Here is a 25,829-nt window from a genome sequence, read left to right as displayed (position 1 = left end):
TATGTATAGATGGTCTTTGTATCTAAAGGAAGTGGGTTGTGTCTTTGTCCTTCTACCAGAGGTGGGGGGTCTTCTTCTCTACATGAAGTAGAGGTGGGCCTTTGTCTCTATATGGGAATTGGGTCTGCTCCCGTTCTCCTGTCTGTCAAACTGCATACAGGCATAACAGAAAGGTGGGTTTTTGATTTAGGGCAGGCAAGTCATTGAACAATGCCAGCGCTTTGCATGCTGGGAAGTGAGTGAATGGAAGTTCCTGCACAAATAGTGCTGGATGAATCCTGATACCACTTAATAATAGTCCCATGCTCAAGATAGTCCCTGAGCCTGTGAGACTAATATTTGCATAACTCTCCAACCAACACTTTTGAATCCCATTCCCTCGGCACCATGAGAGCCTGCGCAGCCCTGCACATGGGATCTGTGCACATTAAATGTTTTTATAAGCTGTAAAGACAAATCCGGTCCATGCAGCGTATTATCTAGACCTGGTGGAATTGTTCGATCTATTTTTGTGACAATTTTCATTTTTTCCTTTCACAGTTACTAGAAACAGATCGACTGCTGGATGGGGCCTGGGAATATTCTTTTTATAATCAGCATCAATAGGCAGTGATGTGGATCATCCACGAGAGGGTGCTGCTGAGCGCGGCCTTATAGGATTTCGGGGCTCCCATTATTCTCTCCACAGGTCTCTTTTTTCGGTAATGTGCGCCCATACTGCTCAGGGCCATATACTGTGTAATTACTAGTGAGTAAATCCACTTTAATCCTGAGTGCACAACTTGAATTTTTCGAGAACAGATCCTCACTTACTGATTATGATCATTAAGTAATGAAGTGCTGCGGGGTGAGGAATTCAATGGGGTTTAGCACGGTTGCTTACGGGAACAAAAATAAGGCTTAACAAAGAGGTAAAGTGGCTGAAAGGGTTAAATTACATTGCAGCAGATCATCCCCCGAACACATTTGTACAATATAATCACAATATCCACTTTTTTTCATTTTGTCATATCCTTGTGGAGAAGTTCAGATAGCAGTTGGCAAACACCATTGATTCCCCTTATCTCAAGGAGGAGTACGATGTATTAAATAATGGAGGACACTACAAGATTATATCAGGACTCACATGCTTTCTATATTACTATGTGGAGATCCAGGACTCAAAGGCTTTCTCTATGAGTGATCGGTGGAGCAGGACTCTCAGGTTTTCTCTATAAGTGATCGGTGATGCAGGACTCTCAGGCTTTCTCTACGAGTGATTGGTGGTGCAGGACTCACAGGCTTTCTCTATGAGTGATCGGTGGAACTGGACTCTCGGCTTTCTCTATGAGTGATCGGTGGAGCAGGACTCTCAGGTTTTCTCTATAAGTGATCGGTGGAGCAGGACTCTCAGGTTTTCTCTATGAGTGATCAGTTGAGCAGGACTCACAGGCTTTCTCTATGAGTGATCGGTGGAGCAGGACTCACAGGCTTTCTCTATGAGTGATCGGTGGAGCAGGACTCACAGGCTTTCTTTATGAGTGACCTGTCACATTCACTCTTTTTGACTTATGTCTTCTCTATACACAGCAGTTAAAGGGGTTGCCCAAAACTATTTTTTTTACTATGGTCCTATGAAATAGTAGGCAGGTAGATCCTAACTACCTGCCTGTTGTGCCCAATGTCGATCTGTGGGAAGTCAGCTGTCAATCGTCATGATGTCGGCAGTCCCGTCCCGTCGACAGAGCATCCCTGAGATAGAAGCGCTGCTCTGTTGACGGGGAGCAGCTGAGTCGCCGGCAGGAGCGGTCAGTGATCGCAGGCAGGTTATTGTCTCTGTTAGCAACTACCCGCCTGCTAATTTTTAGGCCCATATTACAAAAAATAAAAAAGTTGTGGACAACCCTTTGAAGCTCAGTCTACAGCATACAGAGGATAAGGCAGTGCACCAATACTTAGTTCTTATATAAATGTTATTATTCTGGAGGTTCGGCTTCTCTATCACTCCCCGATCATCCATCCATAATTCTCACTAGATGCGACTTGTATCATTTCTCACATTGCATGTAATGAAGCACGGGATCTGGAGACTACGGCAGGACGCCCAGGATGCTTCATGTGTCATTTCATTTACAGCCCGATGACTGTAGAGATCCATCAGGACAGACAATAATTAGTTTCATTCTCCTCACTGACAACATATAATTTGCAGTACAAAAATGTTATGGATATATTTAAATATGATTGAAAACATTATTCATTTAGGAAACCATTTGATATTATTGCTTTGTGGTTCTTAGGACATTTAAAGGGATACGGTTGGGAAAACGGGGCGATATTGAATAGTTGTCAGTCCGGCTGGGTGGGTGGAGGCTGATGACATTGGACCCTTGAGGTTCCTCACTCTTTAGCTGGGCCCATAAAATGCGCGTTTTAATATCAGGATTATGTAGTCATTCTGATGTGGATTTTTAGGCTGCCGTCACACTAGCAGTATTTGGTCAGGATTTTTCATCAGTATTTGTAAGCCAAAACCAAGAGTGGAACAATTAGAGGAAAAGTATAATAGACACATCTGCACCACTTCTGCATTTATCACCCACTCCTGGTTTTGGCTTACAAATACTGATGTAAAATACTGACCAAATACTGCTAGTGTGACGGCAGCCTTAAAGTAAGTACACTTGCTTCATCAGGTCACAGAGATCTGTTGAATAATGTATACAGTGTGGAATGGGAAATCTGTTGACAGAACTTCGTTAAAGGCCGGGGTCACACTTGCTTGTGTAATGCGAGTCTCTCGCATCAATACCCTTCACAGCCGCCGCCACTGTTCAGCTTCATGTATTTCTATGCAGCCGCACACTCCGGTCCTCAGTGCCGGTGGCAGTGCCGGGTATTGATGTGAAAGACTATCGCGAGTTTCTCGCATTACACAAGCAAGTGTGACCCCGGCCAAAGACTCTATGAAGGCAAGGCCTACTATTGTATGTATTGCTCCCTCAGTACCGTCCACTATTTCTTAGGCTCCATTCATGTTTGTACGATGGCTTTCATTTAGGATGGATTTCACATACAGTAATGTCAAGCAATGGACCAATCTACTTAAATGTTTATATGATTAAAGTATCTCAGCTGTCTAGACTACTTATGCTGCCTAGAGTACATGTGCTGCCCAGAGTACCTGTGCTTCCTAGAGTACCTATGCTGCCTAGAGTACCTGTGCTTCCTAGAGTACATGTGCTTCCTAGAGTACCTATGATGCCTAGAATACCTATGCCAGCCTAGAGTACCTGTGCTTCCTAGAGTACATGTGCTTACTAGAGTACCTATGATGCCTAGAATACCTATGCAGCCTAGAGTACCTGTGCTTCCTAGAGTACCTGTGCTTCCTAGAGTACCTGTGCTTCCTAGAATACCTATCCTGCCTTGAGTACCTATGCTGCCTAGAGTACCTGTGTTTCCTAGAGTACCTGTGCAGCCTAGAGTACCTGTGCAGCCTAGAGTACCTGTGCTTCCTAGAGTACATGTGCTTCCTAGAGTACCTGTGCAGCATAGAGTACCTGTGCTTCCTAGAGTACATGTGCTTCCTAGAGTACCTGTGCTTCCTAGAGTACATGTGCTTCCTAGAGTACCTATGCTTCCTAGAGTACCTGTGCTTCCTAGAGTACCTGTGCTTCCTAGAGTACCTGTGCTTCCTAGAGTACCTGTGCAGCCTAGAGTACCTGTGCTTCCTAGAGTACATGTGCTTCCTAGAGTACCTGTGCAGCCTAGAGTACTTGTGCTTCCCAGAGTACCTGTGCTTCCTAGAGTACCTGTGCAGCCTAGAGTACCTGTGCTTCCTAGAGTACCTGTGCTTCCTAGAGTACCTATGCTGCCTAGAGTACCTGTGCAGCCTAGAGTACCTGTGCTTCCCAGAGTACCTGTGCTTCCTAGAGTACCTGTGCTTCCTAGAGTACCTATGCTGCCTAGAGTACATGTGCTTCCTAGAGTACCTATGATGCCTAGAATACCTGTGCTTCCTAGAGTACATGTGCTTCCTAGATTACCTATGATGCCTAGAGTACCTATGCTGCCTAGAGTACCTGTGCTTCCTAGAGTACATGTGCTTCCTAGAGTACCTGTGCAGCCTAGAGTACTTGTGCTTCCCAGAGTACCTGTGCTTCCTAGAGTACCTGTACTTCCTAGAGTACCTATGCTGCCTAGAGTACCTGTGCAACCTAGAGTACCTGTGCAGCCTAGAGTACCTGTGCTTCCTAGAGCACCTATGCTGCCTAGAGTACCTGTGCAGCCTAGAGTACCTGTGCTTCCCAGAGTACCTGTGCTTCCCAGAGTACCTGTGCTTCCCAGAGTACCTGTGCTTCCTAGAGTAGTACCTGTGCTTCCTAGAATACCTATGCTGCCTAGAGTACATGTGCTTCCTAGAGTACCTATGATGCCTAGAATACCTGTGCTTCCTAGAGTACATGTGCTTCCTAGATTACCTATGATGCCTAGAGTACCTATGCTGCCTAGAGTACCTGTGCAGCCTAGAGTACATATGCTGCCTACAACACCTATGCTTCCTTGAGTACCTATGCTGCCTAGAGTACATGTGTTTCCTAGAGTACATGTGCTGCCTAGAGTACCTATGATGCCTAGAACACCTATGCTGCCTAGAGTACGTGTTTCCTAGAGTACATATGCTGCCTACAACACCTATGCTGCCTACAACACCTATGCTTCCTTGAGTACCTATGCTGCATAGAGTACATGTGTTTCCTAGAGTACATGTGCTTCCTACAGTACCTATGATGCCTAGAATACCTATGCTTCCTAGAGTACCTGTGCAGCCTAGAGTACCTTTGTTTCCTAGAGTACCTGTGCTCCCTAGAGTACCCGTGCTGTTTATGGTCTGTCTGCTTCCTAGGGAACCCATGCTGTCTGGTGTACCTGCACTTCCTAGAGTACCTGTGCTTCCTATAGTACCTATGCTTCCCAGAGTACCTGCACTTCCTAGAGTACCTGTGCTCCCTAGAGTACCCGTGCAGTTTATGGTCTGTCTGCTTCCTAGGGAACCCATGCTGTCTGGTGTACCTGCACTTCCTGGAGTTCCTGTGCTTCCTATAGTACCTATGCTTCCCAGAGTACCTGCACTTCCTAGAGTACCTGTGCTCCCTAGAGTACCCGTGCAGTTTATGGTCTGTCTGCTTCCTAGGGAACCCATGCTGTCTGGTGTACCTGCACTTCCTAGAGTACCTGTGCTTCCTATAGTACCTATGCTTCCCAGAGTACCTGCACTTCCTAGAGTACCTGTGCTTCCTATAGTACTTATGCTGCCTAGAGAACATGTGCATCCCAGACTATCTATGCTGCTGGGAGTACCTGTGCAGCTGTGTTTTACAAATGTGGAGCATGCTTGTGACAAATTAGGCCTCATCCTATCATTGGAAACTGCGCCACTGTACATTAATGTGAGTCCCCAATCTCCGCACTATGAACACCAATACTATGACATATAGAGGCCTCATACCTACGGCTCGCTCTGTTACCTTGGGTGGCCGCGTATGTCAGGCTATCGATGATTCCTCCCAGGACCTTAAATCACTACAGTGCGTTACAATGACAGTACGGCTGGATGAATCACTGACTGTAAATTTCCGAGGCGTCTCGGTGTCTTTCACGCTCGCCTTCTGGGCTCCCTGTCTGTCGTGCGAGAGATTACCTTATTGTGTATGCGCAGCCCTGTCTGTCTTCATTTTTGGAGAAAGCTTTGCGCCAGTGAGTCATCCAGCCTGAAGGAGACACAGGACTTTGTAATAGATCCGCTACAAGCGGAATATACAGACAGATTAGCGAGCGTCATTGCGAGTTCAGGTGAAGGATGACTCCATTTACATATTGGTCCAAGGAAAATAAATGCAAAAATTAAAGTCCACAGCTGAGACTTGGAAGGGACTAGTCAGGTATTTCAGGCAAGTAACGGGCAGATGTGGGCTGAGACTTGGAAGGGACTAGTCAGGTATTTCAGGCAAGTAACGGGCAGATGTGGGCTGAGACTTGGAAGGGACTAGTCAGGTATTTCAGGCAAGTAACGGGCAGATGTGGGCTGAGACTTGGAAGGGACTAGTCAGGTATTTCAGGCAAGTAACGGGCAGATGTGGGCTGAGACTTGGAAGGGACTAGTCAGGTATTTCAGGCAAGTAACGGGCAGACATACCATTATACTTAGTGTACGCCTACCGGCCTACGTTGCGGCCGGGCATTGGATGTCCCCGTATATCCATACATTTTATGCCTCCTAAGTAGCTGTGCTTGTTACCTTGATGATCTATATGTAATACTGTGTAGTGGGCAGGGGATTGCCACTACTTACTGATCCACAGGAGAGGGGATAAATAAATGGCGGTGGGGGTCTGGAGTCCATCAACATCACTGTGGTAAGGAGGAGTGTGGAATAAAGGATAATTCCCAACATCTAAATGATAGGTCATAGGTGATAACTTGTGGATCGGTTGGGGGACCCCAAATGACCCCAAGAACGGAGCTTTGAAATGCTCTAACGGTGGCAGCGAATTGCTTCAATCATTCTCTATGGGACTGCTGTAAAATGGCAAATGTGGTAGTTGGCTATCTCCAGCATTACCATAGAAAATGAATGGGGCGTAGGGGCGTATGTGTGGCCACTGCTATATTCCAAAGTGGCAAGTCAAAGCCTTGTTGTCGAGATAATTTGTGGTCCCGGCAGTTGCCCAACACTCACCAATCTACAAGTCATTTAGATAGATAATACCCTTTGGCGGGGATTTTACTCAAATCCGTAGCTTTACCGCATCTAAAATCCATGCATATTTTTTTGCACTTATTCATGCGTTTTTATACACTGTCTTTGCTCTTCGGGAACACAAAAAAATGCAATACCAAGCCAGAGGTTTAACTTGCAGATTTAGGGTCTACCCTGGAATGAATGGGTAAAATCTGTGCAAAAAAAGTGTATTACTGCAACAGAAATGAACAGCTACTTTTTCTCGGATCTCAGTAAATCTCTCCAATAATGAATAGGAAGAATAACCTCCACAATATAGTACGCCTTGGACATGATGCATGTCGTCCCTTTATGGAATCTGTGAGGAAAAAAAAAGAACTAATTCAGGGTTTTGGTTTGTCGTTCAGATCCTTTCTTTAATTTAGCCAAAGTGAGTAGTGACTACAAAAAGTGCCTCTCTCTGAAAAACCTGCACATCTGTACATTACAAGGACATCACATTGATATATATTTGCTTATTCTGGGCTTAAAGTCCAGTGGGCGGTCCTGATTGGATCTGAATCAATCTGTTTAGCACCGCCCACTGGACTCCTATGCAAAGAAGGCACGGGGATCTCAATGGATACATTAGACATTATGCTGAATCTTTTTTAATAAAACTATATATCAATCTTCTCAGTTCCTCCTGCCGAAGAGACAGGTCTCCATATACAACATGACAATATTTACAGCTAACCAGGTACCAACAGCCAGACTCCGTCCTCAGCTTGGTTGGCGTACCCCTTTAACCAAAGAGGATTGTACAAATGGAACGACCCCTTCAAAACTAATGCATACCCAATCCATTGTGGTTTTGTTGAAGGCTTGCTGTCTTAAAGGGGTTGTCCGGTGAAAACAAGGTATCACCTATTCAAAGGATAGTGATTGGTGGGTGTGTGACCGATCAAAAATACAGTTGTCTAAATGTACCCTAATGGGGATAAAAATTCTCCTCTCTGTCTATTGGTGCAGGTACCAGCAGTCAGGCCTCCACCGATCAGTAAATTATCACTTATCCTATGTAATAACATGCTTTCACTGGACAACCCCTTTAATTAAAAAGACACTAAGCGGCTAATGAAAAATGATACCTCCTGGAACCAGTGTCGTTCCTCTGTACCCAGCCTCAACATCTGGTGGGGGCATCATGAGAAAGCTGCTGCTGATCCGTGGCCACAGATTGGCTGCAGCGCTTACGACGAATGTAGATGGCAGAGGACTGGGTGTAGACGCAGCGTTGAGTACAGAGGATCGGGGGTGCATGGACCCATTAATCAGTGCACATTAATGAGACTTGGGGTAGGCTGCCCGCTATGGTGACCCCAATAAACGTGTTAGTGCTGAGACTCCACTGATCTCTGGAATGGGGGTCCTGAAATAAAATGGTCTGTGCTCTCTGCTTTCTCTGTCAGTCCAGTAGACCCTCAGCACTAGGGCCCATGATTGACCAATGTTCCTTTCTGTCTTCCTTGGAAAGGGGGCTCAAGACCCCTGATCTGGTCCTCGCGGATCCCACTGGATCAGTGATAAATGTCGCTCACTTCTGGATCATCAGGTATGGCGCACATGTCCTATGCTGATAAGTAGGATGGGCCAGGTTTATGGGGGCCCCTGGGTGACAGAATCCCACTGGGCCCCTCTTCACTTCCGATTTGTCCCCCTCCCCTTCCATGAGCTATACCCTTTATTTCTCGGTCAGTAGAGCACTATCAGGGCTTGTTTTTGCGGCACGAGTTGTAGTTTTTATTAGACTTTCTGATTTTTTTTTTTTCCCAAGGCAAAGTGACCATTTGTATTGGATAATATATATTTTGCTTGTTTACAGCCAAGATGATACTAAATATGTTTTTATTTTTTTTTATTTTTATTATATAGGCAATTCCATATATTTATTTGATCAGTATATTAGGTCATTTCCCAAAATGTGAAAATTGCTGTCGTCGTGGCAACCAAAAACATGGCGGCACCGCTAAAAGGATGACTACGCCCCCTCCAGTTTAAAGAGCTGACCACGCCCCCTACCCAATCAGCCAGCCGGCGTGGTTCGAATTCTCCTGGCCCCGCCTCCCACCCTGCGCGTGCCGGCACATGCCGCAGACCTCAGGTAACCTCAGCCGCTTCCTGCTTTCCTGCCATTGGGCAAAAATGTCCGTGACGTCACGGGCAAAGCCAATACTATCTATCCACTCGGTTCAAAAAGAAATTAATCGCGTCGCTCTCTGGGTAAAAAAAAAAGGCGTGGTTATCAGATCACGTGCAATATACTTAATTTTTTATTGGCCAGTTAGGCGAAGGGTACCGAGTGCGGATACGGCATGGTTAGTAAGGGCAGACCGCGGTCTGGTTAAATTAACCGTCAAACCGACGCGCTGATGTGAACTTGTGCTCACGATGACATTAATAGGAGAAAAGTTAAAAATACTCGAAGTTACGTTTTTGGAGGGACTACGTCGCTATGGTAACTGAAGTCAACGCTAATTGGGTGGATTTGATAAGAGTTTCTGAAAACTTATTGGCTGTGGAGGAGTTGAGGGCGTGGTTATCGGTGGTATTTATTATAGGATGGGCGTGGCCTGGATACACTAGTGGGCGTGTTTTGGAGGCAAAGTGAATGGGAAGTTGTAGGAGGCGTGGTCTTCGGAATGGGGCAAGCGCGGCCCGGTTTGTAGCCCACAGCGAGGTCTGACTGCTCTGCTAAGCGGCTGTCCTGCAACCCTGCTCGGCCATCTACCTCACTCACCTGCCGGGATGAAGGGAGGCGGTAAGTGCTTTCTGGTCTCCTTTAGGCACTACCCCATGCATAGGACAACCTGTTCTGCTGTGGGACTACAAGTCTCAGCTTGGCAGAGCCTCCGTGTCAGTATCTAGCAATGCCCCTAATTACTGTGCATAGAAAATCGCTTGTAGTGCAGGCGATTAGCCGCTTCCAACGTGTGCGATCACTGGTCACAAGGCACGATCGCCGACGATCGTCCAGTGAAGATGGTTCCACCGAAGTCCCTGAGTTTGGATCTGGTTTGCTGCTGATTTTTGAGGGTCCTTGGACACTGGGTGGGCTGCACCATGGTGGGTGAAGCTGCGGCCGATCCCCTGTGCTGCTGCCGATCCCCTGTGCTGCTGCCCCAATGAGCCGCCGCTTCCTGCTCACTGCTGGATTTTAAATCTCCCTCCAAAGTTAGTAGAGAGTTAGGAGGGGGGGAGGGGCCTCCACATTATCTGGGGGCTTATTACATGCCTCAACAGTCGGCAGCTAGTTTTGTCAAATTGCTTTAAAAATCTAAAAAGTAAATTGGCTCCAAATTTGTCCAAATGGCTTCTATATAAACTGACTTTATTTTATTTTTTTAATCCAGCCTGATCGATCTAAGTCTTATCGTACATGAAGATATTCCAAGTTTTTAATTAGTTTTAATTGATGGATTAGATAAAATAAAATTGTTGCAAACTTGTCCAAATGGCTCCAAAATATATTCCAAATTCTTGTCCTCCGTAAACTTTTTATAGTAACATTTTGCTGATCTTATTTAGGCACCTGAATATATTGCAGGTTTTGATTAGTTTGGATTTTTATTTGATGAATTGGATAGGTAAAAAAAAAAAGGTTTTCCAAAAGGCTGTTATATACACTTACACTTTTTTTTTGCCTAGCTTGACTTGTTTGGCTTTGAAATATTCAATATTTTGTACAGTTTTATATATTGACTTATACTTTGTGTTGTACATCTATATAGTAATGTGAGTAATAAATAAGTTATATTACTTTTTTAAACACAACTTTTTTTAGAGCTTTGCATATTATATGCTACGTATATAAATATTGCATTCAAAAGTAATCTTCTAATGGGCTGGGATCTATACACGGTAAATGTAAGGCAATGCTGAGAGTTGTAGTTCAACAACCAAGCAGACAAATGTTGTAAGTGTAAAACTAATCCTGTTTTTGTTATTTTGACCCCCTGACTTGTTCCTATTGGGGTCCTTCCCCCCTCCAGTACATGTGTATTGTCTTTGTGGATTTAGGCCAGGTCTGTGTCATTGCCTTTTCAATAGATCCCAATCATGTGTGTAGTTGATTGCTGGACTGATTGCCTATAGGGTGCTGTGGTGGGGTGGGCGGGTGAGGGTTTGAAAATCAACTTCCAGTAGCTCGGCCCTGCCTGTTAAAAAGGGAGGGAGCTGTTCTCATTGATCAGGGCTGGTTTCCTGCAAGGGTTAAGATTAGGACTTGGTCCCCTCTGTACTATGCCTATGTATCACTTAGTAGCTCTGCATGTAAGATTTATTTATTTTACTATATAGCACCATTTGAGCCACAACGCTTTACAAACATCATCAATATTTCTCACTTATCTCCAGATTGGGGGACCCCTGACTCAAATTTCACTGCCCACCGCAGCTTGAGTGTTTTTGACGCCATTCTTTGCCAACCATGCCCTCCTCATCAGTTTTTGTAACTCCTATAGGATATGCATGGTCACCTTACCATTCCTTCTCTGAATGTAGATGCCAGGGGATCAAGGGGACCTCTATTCTGGAAAGGGTGCACCTATCAGACATGAAGGCTATGCCATGCTGTGACTTGGCCTTGTATGTCTAGATCGGGCCCCCCTAGCAGACTGGACCCTACAATCTTATCACCTAGACAGCCACTCATTTCAATGCCCGATGCGCTATAACAATATGGCTAGCCATATCCTCCCCTGGTAAGATCTAGTGGCACGTATTTGCTATATTTGGAGATTTATTATTATTTTTTTTTTTTGGAACAGCGCTATTCTCATCCAAAGGCTGTCTAGTTTTGCAGCTGCAATACCGTCCACAGCCTGTAGATGAGCGTGGTGCTGTTTCTAACAATACGCCAACTTTTTGTACTTATCAAACAGCCCTCTTTTTTTTTTTTTTAAGTGAAAAAGTTGCTTAATGTGCTAAGAGGAAGTTCTATCAGGGAATCCCCTACAACCTTCACATTTCTCAGTCCTACTCAGACTTACTGTAAGATGGCGGGGTGATATGAGCAGGCACAATAAGGGCATTTTAATTGAATTTCCTCTGTATGGATGCACATAACTGACAACATATGGTCGTAACAATAGATGCAGTTTGCCACTTTCACTACCAGCTGTCTTCTACAGCACGGCTTTGGCCTCCAGCTGTTAAAAACTACAACTCCCAGCATGCCCCGACAAGCACACCTGGCTAGTATTCTGCATTTGGACTTTAATAGGGCTGGTACATAATACTTGGATGACTTTGCGCCATGTCTTCAGCGCCTACTACCTTCCAATGCGGATATGAGGCGCTATATATAAATGATATATAAAATTACCGTGTTCTTCTGCTCTGCAGAAATTGCCGTTGGCAAAATGTGCGAAAAGCGATAACCGGTAACAGCATTGTATAGAGGCAGCAAACGCTGATGTGTAGTGACGGGGTCATGTTATGGGGCGGCTGTAGGATTTCTGCTCATGGCTTCAGATTACAATGGAGGGAGGGGATAAAATAGAAATCTGGGATAACAGAAGTAACACAAACCCCATTCCTACGAGGCGACCATTGCACGGTGCCTATTAGAGCTGCATAAATATACAACCCCTTATATACTGTATATACCTGGAGCACTATACAGTGCCTGTAATTTATAGGTTCGGTGTTTCATTATACTCTTCCTTTCCTTTTTGCAGTTCTGCATTGCCGCTGCTCAAAATGTTTTGCAGCCCCTCCTAAACGGCGCGTGAAACGCCGCCCGCGGCTCCTGACGCTGCTCGGCCTCCCCGAGGATGTTCTTCTCTATATCCTGGAGTGCCTTCCTGCCGTGGACATGCAGTCCATGCGAGACGTAAGTCCGGAAGATGAGATGCAATTCGGGCCCTTGCGCTGGTGCAGGACCGCGGGGGGATAACACATGTGCTCACTGTTCGTTGCAGGTTCACCCTCATCTAAGGTCCATGGTGGACACTCACAGTAGTGTTTGGGCTCGCGCCTGCTTCCAGGATGTATGGCCGTCTCCCGAAAACCTACATCTGTTCGAACGGTAACCTTATTTTGTTTAGGTTCGCTGACATTTGTCTGTAGGCGCTCGGCCCTCTAAGGGAAGGGTGTAAAAACTGGTCGGTCTCCAATGCAATCCAACCCTTGCGGACCCTGTTTCAAACAAATGTAGTACGGATGCATGTGTGCGCCCAAATTATGGTCGCAAGTCCCGGCCCAAATGCAGGTGTAATGGCCGATCCCTATGAAGCGGTCATGGTTCACGTTGGGAATTGCATTAGTAATATGTAGTGATGAGCGAATATACTCGTCGTTCGAGATTTCCCGAGCATGCTCGGGGGTCCTCCGAGTATTTTTTAGTGCTCGGAGTTTGTTTTCCTCACCTCAGCTGAATGATTTACATCTGTTAGCCAGCAAAAGTACATGTGGGGATTCCCTAGCAACGAGGCAACCCCCACATGTACTTATGCTGGCTATCAGATGTAAAGCATTCAGCTGAGGTGAGGGAAAACTAAATCTCCGAGCACTAAAAAATACTCGAGCATGCTCGAGAAATCTCGAGTAACGAGTATATTCGCTCATCACTAGTAATATGGCCTCAAAATCTGCCCATAAACCACAAAACAAAGTGCAAGAACCTGACTTGTGTGAATACCCCCCTATACTCAAGACAGTACATTTTCAATTTTTTTATTGCATTTTACTCAATATTTCTCTTCTTCATTACTTTAGTGCTGCGGAATGTGGAAATTTTGAAGCGTGTGTGAAGCTGGGAATTGCCTACTTGTACAATGAAGGCTGTAAGTGACCTGTTGTATTTTTACAGCTCCTTCTGAAGTTCTGTGCTAACGCCAATTAGGCCTCATCAAAATCAATCTGACAAATACTGGCCTTGTTGCCCATAGCAACCAATCAGAGCGCTGCTTTCATTCTTCAAGTGGTGCAGAAAAAATGAAAGCTGAGTTCTAATTGGTTGCTGTGGGCAACAAGGCTAGTTTTTCTGTCAGAACACCTTGAATAATTAGGCCCAACGTTTCGGATGTTTACATTCTCCAATAGGTTACTATATGGTGATGTTTATACGTCCATTTTGTGATGCCAACAATATTTTTACTTGCGTTCCTACTTTCAAACTATGTTTGTGTTTAATTACTCTCTAACCCCTTACCCGACATGAAGAAACGTTCCAGTACGTTCTATGAATGGAGCATGCACAGGCAGTCTGTGACTGCAGCAATCAGAAATGGCTCCCATCACTGTAGTTTAACCACTTAAATGCCGCTGTCAACTTTCCACAATGGCATAAGTGGAGTGATCGCTTCATTTTGACTATTGTGGTGCCCACCCTGTTGCCATGGCAGCCAAAGGCCCATTGAGGACCACGGTCACCACCACCAGCCGGGCTTCATAGAAGATCATCACTACCTCTATATAATGCAATAACGTGATAGTCCTGTATATAGAACAAACAAACATGTCCTCAAAGGCAACTAAAAAAAAAAAAACCAAACATTAAAATAAATATATTTTTTTTTAAATTATATACCAATTTGAATTGACCACTTTTTTCAGTTAATAAAATTTAAGAAATAAAAACACATACATTCATAAAAGTCCAATGTATGAGAATCTAAAATTAATGTACCCATGCCGTAAACGCTGTATAAGAAAAATCGAATTGCTAGGGATTTTTTTGTTTGGTGACAGACTGGTGGGATGGTCTCTGCACCTCCTCCCTAAGCATGTGATAGAAACATCATAATTACCCCCAAAAATGGTATCAAGAAAGTCTGCTTGCTTTGCAAAAAAAAAAAAATCTTAAACCTTTCAACAGAAAAGATAAGAAAAAAAAAGTGAAGGATATGGGAAAATCCTTTTTTTTTTTTTTTTTTTTCTATACAAAGTTTTGAGGTTTGGGTTTTTTAATCCCTGAGATCTAAGAAAAAGTGACCTGGAAAATCACAATACATTTTTGCCACACACTGAACCCATTCAAAACTGCAACTTGTCCTGCAAAGAATAAAAAAAAAAATTATGATAATAATAATTTTGAAGAACACAAGGCAAAATTAAAGGGCATAGATGGAAATGTTTAAAAAGATTTTAATGCACATCCAAGGTTTTTTTTATGGCTTGAAATCAGTTTTGCATTCTGGTTTCACAGTGTCTATGTCTGATGACGGTCGGGCTGAAGTTAATGGATTAAAAGCCTCGCATTTCTTTAGTTTGACGGAACGGCTGAACTCCGGAGCCGGCCCCTTTGTCTGGTTGTTTATTCGCCCGCCTTGGTCCACCTCTGGAAGCTGCTGTAAGGCTGTGGTGTTTGACAGCTTGAAGGACGAATGCCAGGGCGACTCGCAGGAAGAGCTTATTACAGGGGTGGGTATTATAAGACTTATTAGTAACGGGCCAGATATGAATTCTTCCCTCGCGTAATATTTGCCATAAACATACAAATGTTCCTTTTAAAAACGAAAAAAAATAACGCTTTTTTTCCCCCCATAATATTCAGACTCTTCGAGGATCTTTACAGTATTGCTTAGCGAAGGTGTTAAATTTTTTTGAGGTGAGTGCTCTCGTGACTTTTCCCTCTTCTTTTTACATGTACAATCTAGATAAATGCCAGATTACCCAATAAATTAGACATAAAAAATTATATAAAACCTTAAATGAAGAAGAAACCGCCCCCTGAAAAAGCCCTCAAAACCCTTCCTCCAGTCTAGGACTACACCGCAGTATTGATCGCATGTCCAGAGTGGTTTATCTAATGATTGTCAATGGAGTCATTTTGCAGCTAGTCTGAACTTTATCTTTATCTTTTGACTTGTTTTTGTGCAGTTGTGTCGCGTAAATATCAATTATCTAAAGTGGTTTTTATCTGATTATATACGGTCCCAGTGGTTCCGTTTCTGGATTTGGGTTGGACACAGGGACAGTGTTTGCTATGTCAACACGTCATCAGTGCTGTGTGAGAATTAAGGTACCTTCACACGAAACGACATTATAACGATATCGCTAGCAATCCGTGACGTTGCAGCGTCCTCGCTAGCGATATCGTTTCGTTTGACACGCAGCAGCGATCAGGATCCTGCTGTGATGTCGCTGGTCGCTGAATAAAGTCCAGAACTTTATTTGGTCGTCCGATCGCTGTGTATCGTTGTGTTTGAAAGCAAAAGCAACGATACCAGCGATATTTTACACTGGTAACCAGGGTAAACATCGGGTTACTAAGCGCAGGGCCGCGCTTTAGTTACCCGATGTTTACCCTGGTTACTAGCGTAAAATGTAAAAAAAACAAACAGCACATACTCACATTGCGTCCCCTGCAGTCTGCTTCCTCCTCTGACTCAGCGCCGCAAAGTGAAAGTGAAAGCAGCACAGCGGTGACGTCACCGCTCTGCTCTCACTGTACGGCGCTCAGTCAGTCAGGAAGTGGACGCAGGGGGACGTGAATGTAAGTATGTGCTGTTTGTTTTTTTTAGATTTTACGCTGGTAACCAGGGTAAACATCGGGTTACTAAGCGCGGCCCTGCGCTTAGTTACACGATGTTTACCCTGGTTACCAGGGGACCTCGGCATAGTTGATCGCTGGAGAGCGGTCTGTGTGACAGCTCTCCAGCGACCAAACAGCGACGCTGCAGCGATCGACATCGTTGTCGCTATCGCTGCAGCGTCGCTTCGTGTGAAGGTACCTTTAGGCTGGCTAGCGCATTTTGGTGGCCAAGCCAGCCCCATTCCCTATACAGCTGATGGGTGGGGGTGCGACAACCGCCACCACTGGTAATCAGCTGTTCCCTGTGGTGGTGGCCAGAACGGTTCGGTTACAGTGCTGCACAGCTCCGTTGACTGCTGCCGGGTACTGCTTATAGGTACCCCTATTCAAATCAGTAGGAGGTGGATGTGCAGTACCCAGCTGCAGCCACAGTTCCATCTATTGCAGCTCCATAGCGGAGCAGTTTCGGGATACAGTTAATCGGTGGAAGTGTAACATCTGGCACCCCTGACGATCAGACATTGAGTCTTCCCTTAGGGGAGAGTCAGACAGTTGTATAACTCGGGCAGGGATCACAACGCAGTGCTTGGACTGGCTGGCGGCTATCCCTACCCAAGCGTGACAAGTCCGAGCATTGCTTTGTGGTCCCCGTCCGAGTTATACAGCAGTCTGACTCTTCCCTAAGGATAGGTCATCAATGTTAAACTCCTACACTGACCCTTTGCATTGATGGCCTATCCTTTTAAAGAAGGGGTGCAATACCCGACACCTTTGCCAATTCTCCTTTGTCAGGGGCCGGCAGCTGTCAAGTGCTCAGCACAGCTCCGTCAACTGTACAGTGGGTGCAGCCGGGTACTGTATATCCTCCCACCATGCAAATCGATAGGGTGCAGTCCGCTTATGTAAAATTACTTTTTATTAAATCTATTAATTGAAGTATAATTCTTTTCCCTATGTGCTTCCCTGTAGGATGAGGAAAAGAAGAGGGAGGCTCTGGGGTTGCTGAAAGCTTCGGCCTCTCACGGCTGTCTGCACAGTTCCTTCCTCCTGTGGGAATCCAAGCACAAATCTGCTGTGAGTATAATTGGGTTTTGCTCGATTTTCACATAAAATTCTATTATCTGTCTTTTGTGTAAGGACACTGGCCCCATCTCTGGCAGCAGCAGCATTTGTCAGATGCATCCGCTGAATGTTTCATCCTATTTTGCTTACCAGGTCTCTGATCCTGGACGATATCTTCAGAGCCTGCGGCAGTTACGAGATTATGCGGCACGGGGTTGCTGGGATGCACAGGTGAGCATAAATCCCATAAAAAAAAAAAATTACAATGACATATTTTTAACTTTTAGATCTGAGTTTTACGCCATGTCTGATAGGGTTTTGCTTTCCTTTTATAGATTTCTCTGGCTAAATCCTGTGGGCAAAAAAATCAGTTTGGTCAGGAACGGGCGACATCTGACCTTGTCGCTCAAGTATTTCAGTCATCTCACGCCACCAGCAAAGTTAGCATCTTCACCAAGCAAAAGGGCATGAACGATACTATGAGGTGAGTACAGGGTAAAACTAAAACTTGCCGCCATTTTTCTGAGATTTAAAGGGCTATTCCATCACTGTTTGATTCCACATTTTAGCTGATCGGCGCCTTTTATGCCGCCTTTACACATACCCATATTAACACTTATGATCAGCGGGTCGTACCATTCATAAGAACGGTTACAGCAGTTATCTGTAGACGTGGCGTCGCTTGCCCATTGTGAAGGTGAACGGCACCTATTCTTATTTTAATGCCCACCTTTTAAACAAAGTTTAGCACTATGTATAAAGAGTATGGCATATATTAAACTAGATCATTTTACAAATCCATTCCATTACTTTTCCCTGTATAATTCTCCGGAGCTGAACTCATAATTCTGTTTTCTATTGATAAGTCAGACTCACCCCTAACAGTTTAGCCGAGCGCTGGGACAGTACTATTGCTTTATTGCACTTTCACATCTCGTCTTCCAGATATATATTAATCGACTGGCTAGTAGAAGTGGCTACAATGAAGGACTTCTCCAGTCTCTGCTTGCACATGACTGTTAATCTGGTGGATCGATACTTGAAGCTTCGTTGCGTTCCTCGTGCCCGTCTCCAGCTTGTGGGCATTGCCTGTATGGTGGTCTGTACGCGGTAAGGGCTCACAGCAAAAAATACATTCCTTTCTTCTTCTTTTTTTTTTTTTTTTTTTTGTTATTCTTGTCTTGCTATTTACAATACATATAATTTATCCAATATTAATGTTCTGGCAAATTTTTACAGATTTATCAGCAAAGACATCCTGACTATTCGTGAAGCAGTATGGCTCACAGATAACACTTACAAATACGAGGATCTGGTACGGATGATGGGAGAGATCATATCTGCTCTGGAAGGGAAGATCCGGGTAGGTTGTTGTTAGAAAACCTGGTAAGGCGCCGTGCACACTGCTTCCGAGCGTTCTTTTCTGGCGTATCCCTTTTGAATAATGGCTGTGGTGTATCCCACCGTAAAGTCATACAGTGTCGTTCTTTACTTATAGGTCCCTGTTGGAGAAAACCATCTGCATCCACATAGCGCTTAGTGGGGCACCCTACAGGAAAGTGCTCTATACTGGTCTTACCTATAGGCTATGGAGTCCTATAGATATGTTGGGGGGGGGGGGGGGTTGTCCAGTATTCTGTGTTTAGGAGTACACCTCTATTCAACCAGCTGACTTCCAGATTACTTGGGTTACACGGGGTGTGCTCCGACACTTTGGACCTGCAGGACCAGAACAAGACGATGCTGAAATGTGCGATTCTTCTCCTGTTTGCCCTAACATATAGCTGATCTGAATGCCACTGATGTCATAGTTTGCAACGTGTAGGGTTAGGAGTAACTGCACTGTTTTGCTATATTATCGCCCCGGTGGGTCAGGGTTCACTAGTTATCAGGGCTTATTAGTTCAGTTTTTGAGTAAATCCTAGCAGAAGATGCAGAGGTGGAAGATCTTTATCTGCTAATTCTTGCATGTCTTTACAATCAGGTTTCCTATTATCATGAGATTAGTGATATAACTGCATCCGATGCTCTTAGTATTCCCGTCCCATGCCGCAACCATGGGGGCACTTCAGTAAGACTGGCGTACATGGAGTTGATTAATCAACGTTCACTTTAGTGCTGTAACGTCGGATGAATTTGACCTGTCCTTCCCACTCCACGGGCAAAATCTTTTTCCTTCATAAGTTCGTAGTTGGCCGGGACCGGTGTATAAACACCAAAAGTTTCAATATTTTTGCGCAACTGCTGATGCAGCAAAAATATTGCAACTTATTGTGGTTTTCATATCATATTTCTAGCATGAGCACCTTAATTAATCGCATTGTCTGATGTGCATGGGTGGCCTCTCCCGTCTCTTTCCCCATAGCAGGGAAATGGGGTGACCAGAGGATAAATGCCCAATCTTATTATTTTCAAGGCAGATGAGTTATGTGGCATCATCTTACTCCCCTCTCCCCATTGAAAATGCGTGAACACTCAGCCAGTCTGCACATACATATGTATGGGGGAGTGGAGCTAGATGGCTAGCGGTTGGTCGAGCCTTCGGCTGACCTCTATCTCATGAGTATGCGCTCCTGGCCTGCAACGCATAGCATCCACCCTCTGTATTGTGTTATACCTCCTGGTTCTCTCTTCACAGATGCCCACCATCATCGACTACAAGGATGTCCTATCTCACATCATCTCACTAGACAGAGGCACCCTGCACCTCTGCAGCTACATTTCTGAGCTGTCCCTGCTGTACACAGAACTGTCGGTGTATTCCCCAGCTCAGCTAGCTGCTGGCGCTCTTCTACTAGCAAGAATCTTGCACAAACAAGGTGGGTCCATGGCACTATATAGTACAATACATGGAAATTAATTTTAACAAATTTATCGTTTAATTTTGTTTTTTAATTTTTCTCCCTTAGTCCTATATATATGCTACTTTTTGTTGTCAGGCTAGTAATTCGTATCTGAATCTTGCAGTACCACATTTCACCAGTTGCGTGCATTTAATTTCCATAGACTGCAATGCAACAGCGCCCCCCCAAGTCTAATCTCCCAACAAAGAACTTTGCATTTGTTAGAAATGTAGGACACCGTTAACAAGTAAAAAAATGTATACAACACACAACCTTATAAAAAATTATACCCACTTGTAAGCACTAAAAATAATCCAACTATATGAGATTGGAGATGTATAGATTCTATAATTGCCCATATGCATATGTACTAATACTGTTATGTAACACTGCAATATGTGTGTTTCTGATAATATCGTATCTATCCCCCTTTTTTTTTTAATCCAGGACTTCCGTGGCCAGCTCAGTTGGCAGAGTGTACGGGTTTCACTTTGGAACACTTAACCCCTTGTGTGCTGCTTCTGCATAAGAAATGGTGAGTGTGCCACATACACTTCTCCGGAGAATGTGTTATATCTGAGGCCTGAGTCACCCGCTGGCTCGTCTCCCATACACTACACCGCTTAGGCGGATCTGTAGGGTGACTAATCTCTGGACGTCTGGTGCTGGATACAAACCAGACGTCGCTAATGTATAATACACTATTTAATTTTGTTTTTTTTTCTCTTGCGTCGTAGTTTTAATGATGACGCTCCAAAAGACTACCGTCAAGTGTCGCTGACCGCCGTGAAGCAAAGGTTTCAGAATGACCTTTATGGCAATATCGGCAATGAAAAGGTGAGACTTTTTTTATTTTGCTATGGCAAATGTTCCTGTAAGCTGCAAAGCAATGAGCCTTCCTTTATGTACTGTTGTGTATACAGCTCCAATGCAGACCTGTGTATCGCCCTGATTGCATACTACAAGGAAAACCTGTGTGTAGTCTGATCTTGCGGTTTTCACTCCCTCTTCCTCCTAGTTTTGCAAATCTCCAGACAGTAGAATAGAGGGCAGATGATTAACTGCTCCCATACATCTTCAATTACTGCTAGAAATGAGCAAATCTATACAAATTATCCTAGTCTGGACCAGAATGTGGACAGAGGGTTACTGGAGCAGAAGTGAACACTGACCTGGTCCGGCCCAGAATGTGGACAGAGGGTTACTGGACCAGAAGTGAACACTGACCTGGTCCGGCCCAGAATGTGGACAGAGGGTTACTGGACCAGAAGTGAACACTGACCTGGTCCGGCCCAGAATATGGACAGAGGGTTACTGGCGCAGAAGTGAACACTGACCTGGTCCGGCCCAGAATGTGGACAGAGGGTTACTGGCGCAGAAGTGAACACTGACCTTGTCCGGCCCAGAATGTGGACAGAGGGTTACTGGACAAGAAGTGAACACTGACCTGGTCCGGCTCAGAATATGGACTAGAATGTGGACAAAGGGTTACTGGACAAGAATTGAACACTGACCTTGTCTGGCCCAAAATGTGGACAGAGGGTTACTGGCGCAGAAGTGAACACTGACCTGGTCTGGCCCAGAATGTGGACAGAGGGTTCCTGGACCAGAAGTGAACCCTGACCTTGTCCGGCCCAGAATGTGGACAGAGGGTTACTGGCGCAGAAGTGAACCCTGACCTTGTCCGGCCCAGAATGTGGACAGAGGGTTACTGGCGCAGAAGTGAACACTGACCTTGTCCGGCCCAGAATGTGGACAGAGGGTTACTGGAGGAGAAGTGAACACTGACCTGGTCCGGCCCAGAATGTGGACAGAGGGTTACTGGAGGAGAAGTGAACACTGACCTTGTCCGGCCCAGAATGAGGACAGAGGGTTACTGGCGCAGAAGTGAACACTGACCTGGTCCGGCCCAGAATGTGGACAGAGGGTTACTGGCGCAGAAGTGAACACTGACCTGGTCCGGCCCAGAATGTGGACAGAGGGTTACTGGAGGAGAAGTGAACACTGACCTGGTCCGGCCCAGAATGTGAACAGAGGGTTACTGGTGCAGAAGTGAACACTGACCTTGTCCGGCCCAGAATGTGGACAGAGGGTTACTGGACAAGAAGTGAACACTGACCTGGTCTGGCCCAGAATGTGGACAGAGGTTTACTGGAGGAGAAGTGAACACTGACCTGGTCCGGCACCTTGGAGTGCTGAACTCTATGCCAGACCAGGTTTGTTTTGCTCATTCCTACCGTAGGTCAAACACTCATCCATCTGATGACTACTTCTCCATACCCCACTTCCTACACACATGCACGATCATTCCATGCCTTTTTAATAGTAAGTTGCTGACAATACTTCTGGTTGCAGCTTATTTCCACTGAAAACAAAAGGATCGGATGTCGACATTCACCATGCCTGGTTCTTGTTGCCCCCCCCCCAATATAATCTATCAGGGCAGAGCCTGGAGGCCCCCTAACAAGATTCAGCCCTAAATCTAAAGTGTATGGGGGCCTTGGTACCTGACTACACGGTGTTTGTTTGTAGCCTTACCAGGAGGGCACATAGTTCTGCACAGGTGCTGTATACAAAAGTGGCAGTATATTTAGAAAATATATATATATTCTTTATATTAGACCTTCTGGAGTAATAAAAAAAATGCATTAGTATACATACCCCTGTTTATTTGGCAGGGACACTACACTGCATAAATGTGGTGCTATTGCTTGAGATTTGACCATTGATCGCCCACCATGGTCCAATGTTATGGCTTAATGCACATGCGCAGAATTGATCAGAACAAGCGTATATACTCTTGTGGTGGCGGCTGCGCGGTGTACGGCGGCTGCGCGGTGTACGGCGGCCCGGCTGACAAGCTATGTGTTTAGCAGGTGTTGGATCACTGGCTGCTGGTCACCCTTCTGGGAGTGGGTGCTTGGCTCAGGTAACAATCTGATTGCTGTTCTCAGCAGGTGATGGACTACAGCCAGCTGTGTACCTTGCTTGGGGTTTCGCTCCAGGATACAGAGTGCCCTGCATCCTCGCCTACTTTCGCAGACATCCATCCCTTCCTGTGCTCACCTGCTGGGAACAAAACCAAAAGGTAAGTAAAACTCTTCCTGGTAAAAAAGAAAAATTCAATAATATAATTTCTCGTTTTATGTGGATTGTACAAGATTAGAAAAACACTGATTTTTATTTTTTTTTTTAAAGCAGCATAACACTTGTTTGCAGGTCAGCCTGTTCCAATTTGTGGAGCTGAGATGCTATTTATCATAATCTGTAGATGAGAGAGAAGCCATTTTGAAATTGACACGTTTTTCTGTTTTATTCTGTAGTATTTTTGTTTTTCCAAAAAACAAGTTTTGCCTCATTTTTTTTGGACTAGCAGACTCTTCCCCTCCCCACCCTATGTTTGGGAGGAAAATGGGGATGCGTCATATAGTCCGAATGTAGTTTACCGGGGAGTGGAGCTGGGTCACATTTGACAGTCCTAGTGGGGCAATGGTGTGGGCCCTGGGGCTGAGAGATGGGGGTGTCTCGGCCGTACGGGGGCAGGAGCAGAGTCCCCGCTGCACACACTGACCTCACGGTGGGCTTCAGGTATATGTCGTCTGCACATGTGCAGATTGAGATCTCTGCTCAATGGCGAGCCAAATATCAATCTGCGCATGCGCCGACTCTGGCATCATTTTTCTGAAGACTGTGGTAACGTGCGCAGCGGGGACTCCGCTCCTGCATCACACCACCGAGAAACCCCCTCCTCTCAGTCCAGGGCCCTCCGCATCACCAACTACAGGCTATAAGACGCATCTTTGACCCGACATGCCAGATCCTGATGACAGCTTAAAAATTCTATATACGGTATATTTTTTTCCTATTTTCTTACTCTAAACTTGAGGTGCGTCCTATGGTCCGGTGCGTCTTATAGTCCGAAAAATACAGTAGTAAAACTTTCTTTACCAATGCCCTTGCCGTTTCAGTACTAATGCGTCCCTGATCCACCACCAGTCTGTTTGGCCATAACATTACCTATGACCACTGCAGGTAGTGATTGACTGCAGGAGTCACAGATGGGACCGGGAAAGAATTGGATAACCCTTTTAAATGTAATTCTTGAAAATATTATAGAGATCAGACTCTAAAAAGTGCGACCAAGTTTTGTGCATTAATACTTGACAATACTGCAGTCTAATTAATAAAACTGGATTTTTCAGGCGAAGAGACGATGACTTTCAAGAAGATCGAGGCAGCTTTGTGACCACCCCGATTGCTGAGCTGTCCAAACAAGAGGAGACCCTGCTCGGCAACTTCTTGGACTGGAGTCTTGATTCTTCTTGTTCAGGCTACGAAGGTGATCGGGAGAGCGAAGGAGATCGTGAAGGAGATGGTAAGTGTCAATCATCCACCTGATGGCTTCTGTCATGCATCCTGATCCTGTGTTTGGGGGGGATTGGGGTCCGAACTAATAGCCTCATATGGCTATGTGTGTAGTCTCAATTAAGCCTAAAAGGGTTTGAATACTGTGTGCAGTATTGCAACTCAGTGCTGTTCACTTCAATGGACCTGATCTGCAATACCAGACACAACCTGTGGCAGCGGTGGCGCTGTATCTGGGAAGGGTGGGAGGGGGTTCAGCCATGTTTTTTCAAGCCCTTTCAAAACCCTTGATCATGAGACCATTCCAGATTACTAAAAACTAGCTAAAAACTAATCCTAGGCTGCACCTGCATAGTGAGGTTACGGTATTGGTACCCTTGGGGGGCAGAATCAATTTTTACCTTTGGTCTTTTTCCTCCTGCAGTCACTTCGCCCAGTGGCGTTCTGGACCTCTCCGCCATCCTCGCAGAACACACGCACTGCCAGGACTCCAGTGACGAGGACACAACGAACGTCCCAGCACAGCCAACGAAAAAAACAAACTTTACCATCCCTCCTCTGAAGGTCGGGGTGGAAAACAGTTCTGGCTACTCCTCCGTGAGCAGCGGAGGAAGCCCGACCTCCTCTCCTAATGGGGGTCCTTGCACCCCAACACCAGGACTGTCCAACAGCAAACTGGTTCCCATCCTTTTCCCCCAGCCAAGTCCATCACTTTTCAAAGCTGTCCGAAGACAAGTGAAAAGAAAAAACCAAGCGCAGCACAGCGACGAAAATGTTTCCGGTCCCTTGTAAAAAGCCCCCCATCTCCCCCTGTGTATAAAGACCTATAGAATAACATATATTTTTGTCATTTAAAAGAAGTTTTGTTGTGGAGTCTTTTCTGGGCAGTCGACTTCTACATATTGCAGCCTCCATTGTATCGGGAGTTATGGGGCCAATTAAAGGGGTCCTTCCACCGACCTTTATTGCCTAAGCATAGGGCAGGTGATACATGTAATCACTGGGAATCTGATCGCAGGGACCCCCTCCGATCACAGGAAATGGGGGTCCAGTATGATTGGAGCAGAAGTGCATACTGGCTACCACTCCCATACATGTGAATAGAGCCACAGCCGCACTTTGCTCCGTTCTTGTGATTGGGGGGGTCCCAGGTAATTCTTGCTATTATCCCTTTAGGAAAGCTGTTGTCCAAGGTTGGGGGGAAAAAAATGCTTCTTGCCTCCAGAAACAGCACCACACCCATCCACAGGTTGTGCCTGGTATTGCGGTTCAGATCTATTCACCAGATTGAGGCTGAGCTGCAATTCTAGAAACC

General features: G+C 45.3%; 1 protein-coding gene across 8 annotated transcripts; it reads left to right on the top strand.

The window, feature by feature from the left end:
* The first annotated feature begins 477 nt into the window (after nt 1-477).
* Nucleotides 478-25,374, top strand: CCNF (cyclin F). 8 transcript variants are annotated; one of them, XM_077274653.1, is made up of 18 exons: nt 478-688; nt 8,639-8,867; nt 12,445-12,599; nt 12,688-12,794; nt 13,484-13,551; nt 14,916-15,130; nt 15,264-15,317; nt 17,214-17,318; nt 17,460-17,537; nt 17,642-17,790; nt 18,252-18,416; nt 18,546-18,669; nt 19,945-20,125; nt 20,597-20,684; nt 20,887-20,986; nt 23,104-23,237; nt 24,352-24,524; nt 24,939-25,374. In XM_077274653.1, exons 2-18 carry the CDS (start codon nt 8,852-8,854, stop codon nt 25,304-25,306), a joined length of 2,280 nt encoding a protein of 759 aa, XP_077130768.1. In that variant the 5' UTR covers nt 478-688; nt 8,639-8,851; the 3' UTR covers nt 25,307-25,374. The 8 variants fall into 8 exon arrangements, with proteins under 8 accessions (XP_077130768.1, XP_077130767.1, XP_077130772.1 ...); XM_077274652.1 differs by having other exon boundaries at nt 478-701; XM_077274657.1 differs by lacking the exon at nt 8,639-8,867 and having other exon boundaries at nt 480-688.
* The last annotated feature ends 455 nt before the right edge of the window (nt 25,375-25,829 follow it).

The sequence above is a fragment of the Ranitomeya variabilis genome, chromosome 7, assembly GCF_051348905.1.
Source record: "Ranitomeya variabilis isolate aRanVar5 chromosome 7, aRanVar5.hap1, whole genome shotgun sequence".
Taxonomy (NCBI): domain Eukaryota; kingdom Metazoa; phylum Chordata; class Amphibia; order Anura; family Dendrobatidae; genus Ranitomeya; species Ranitomeya variabilis.
Note: the sequence above shows the minus strand (reverse complement) of the source record. Positions and strands in the feature narration are given on the sequence as shown.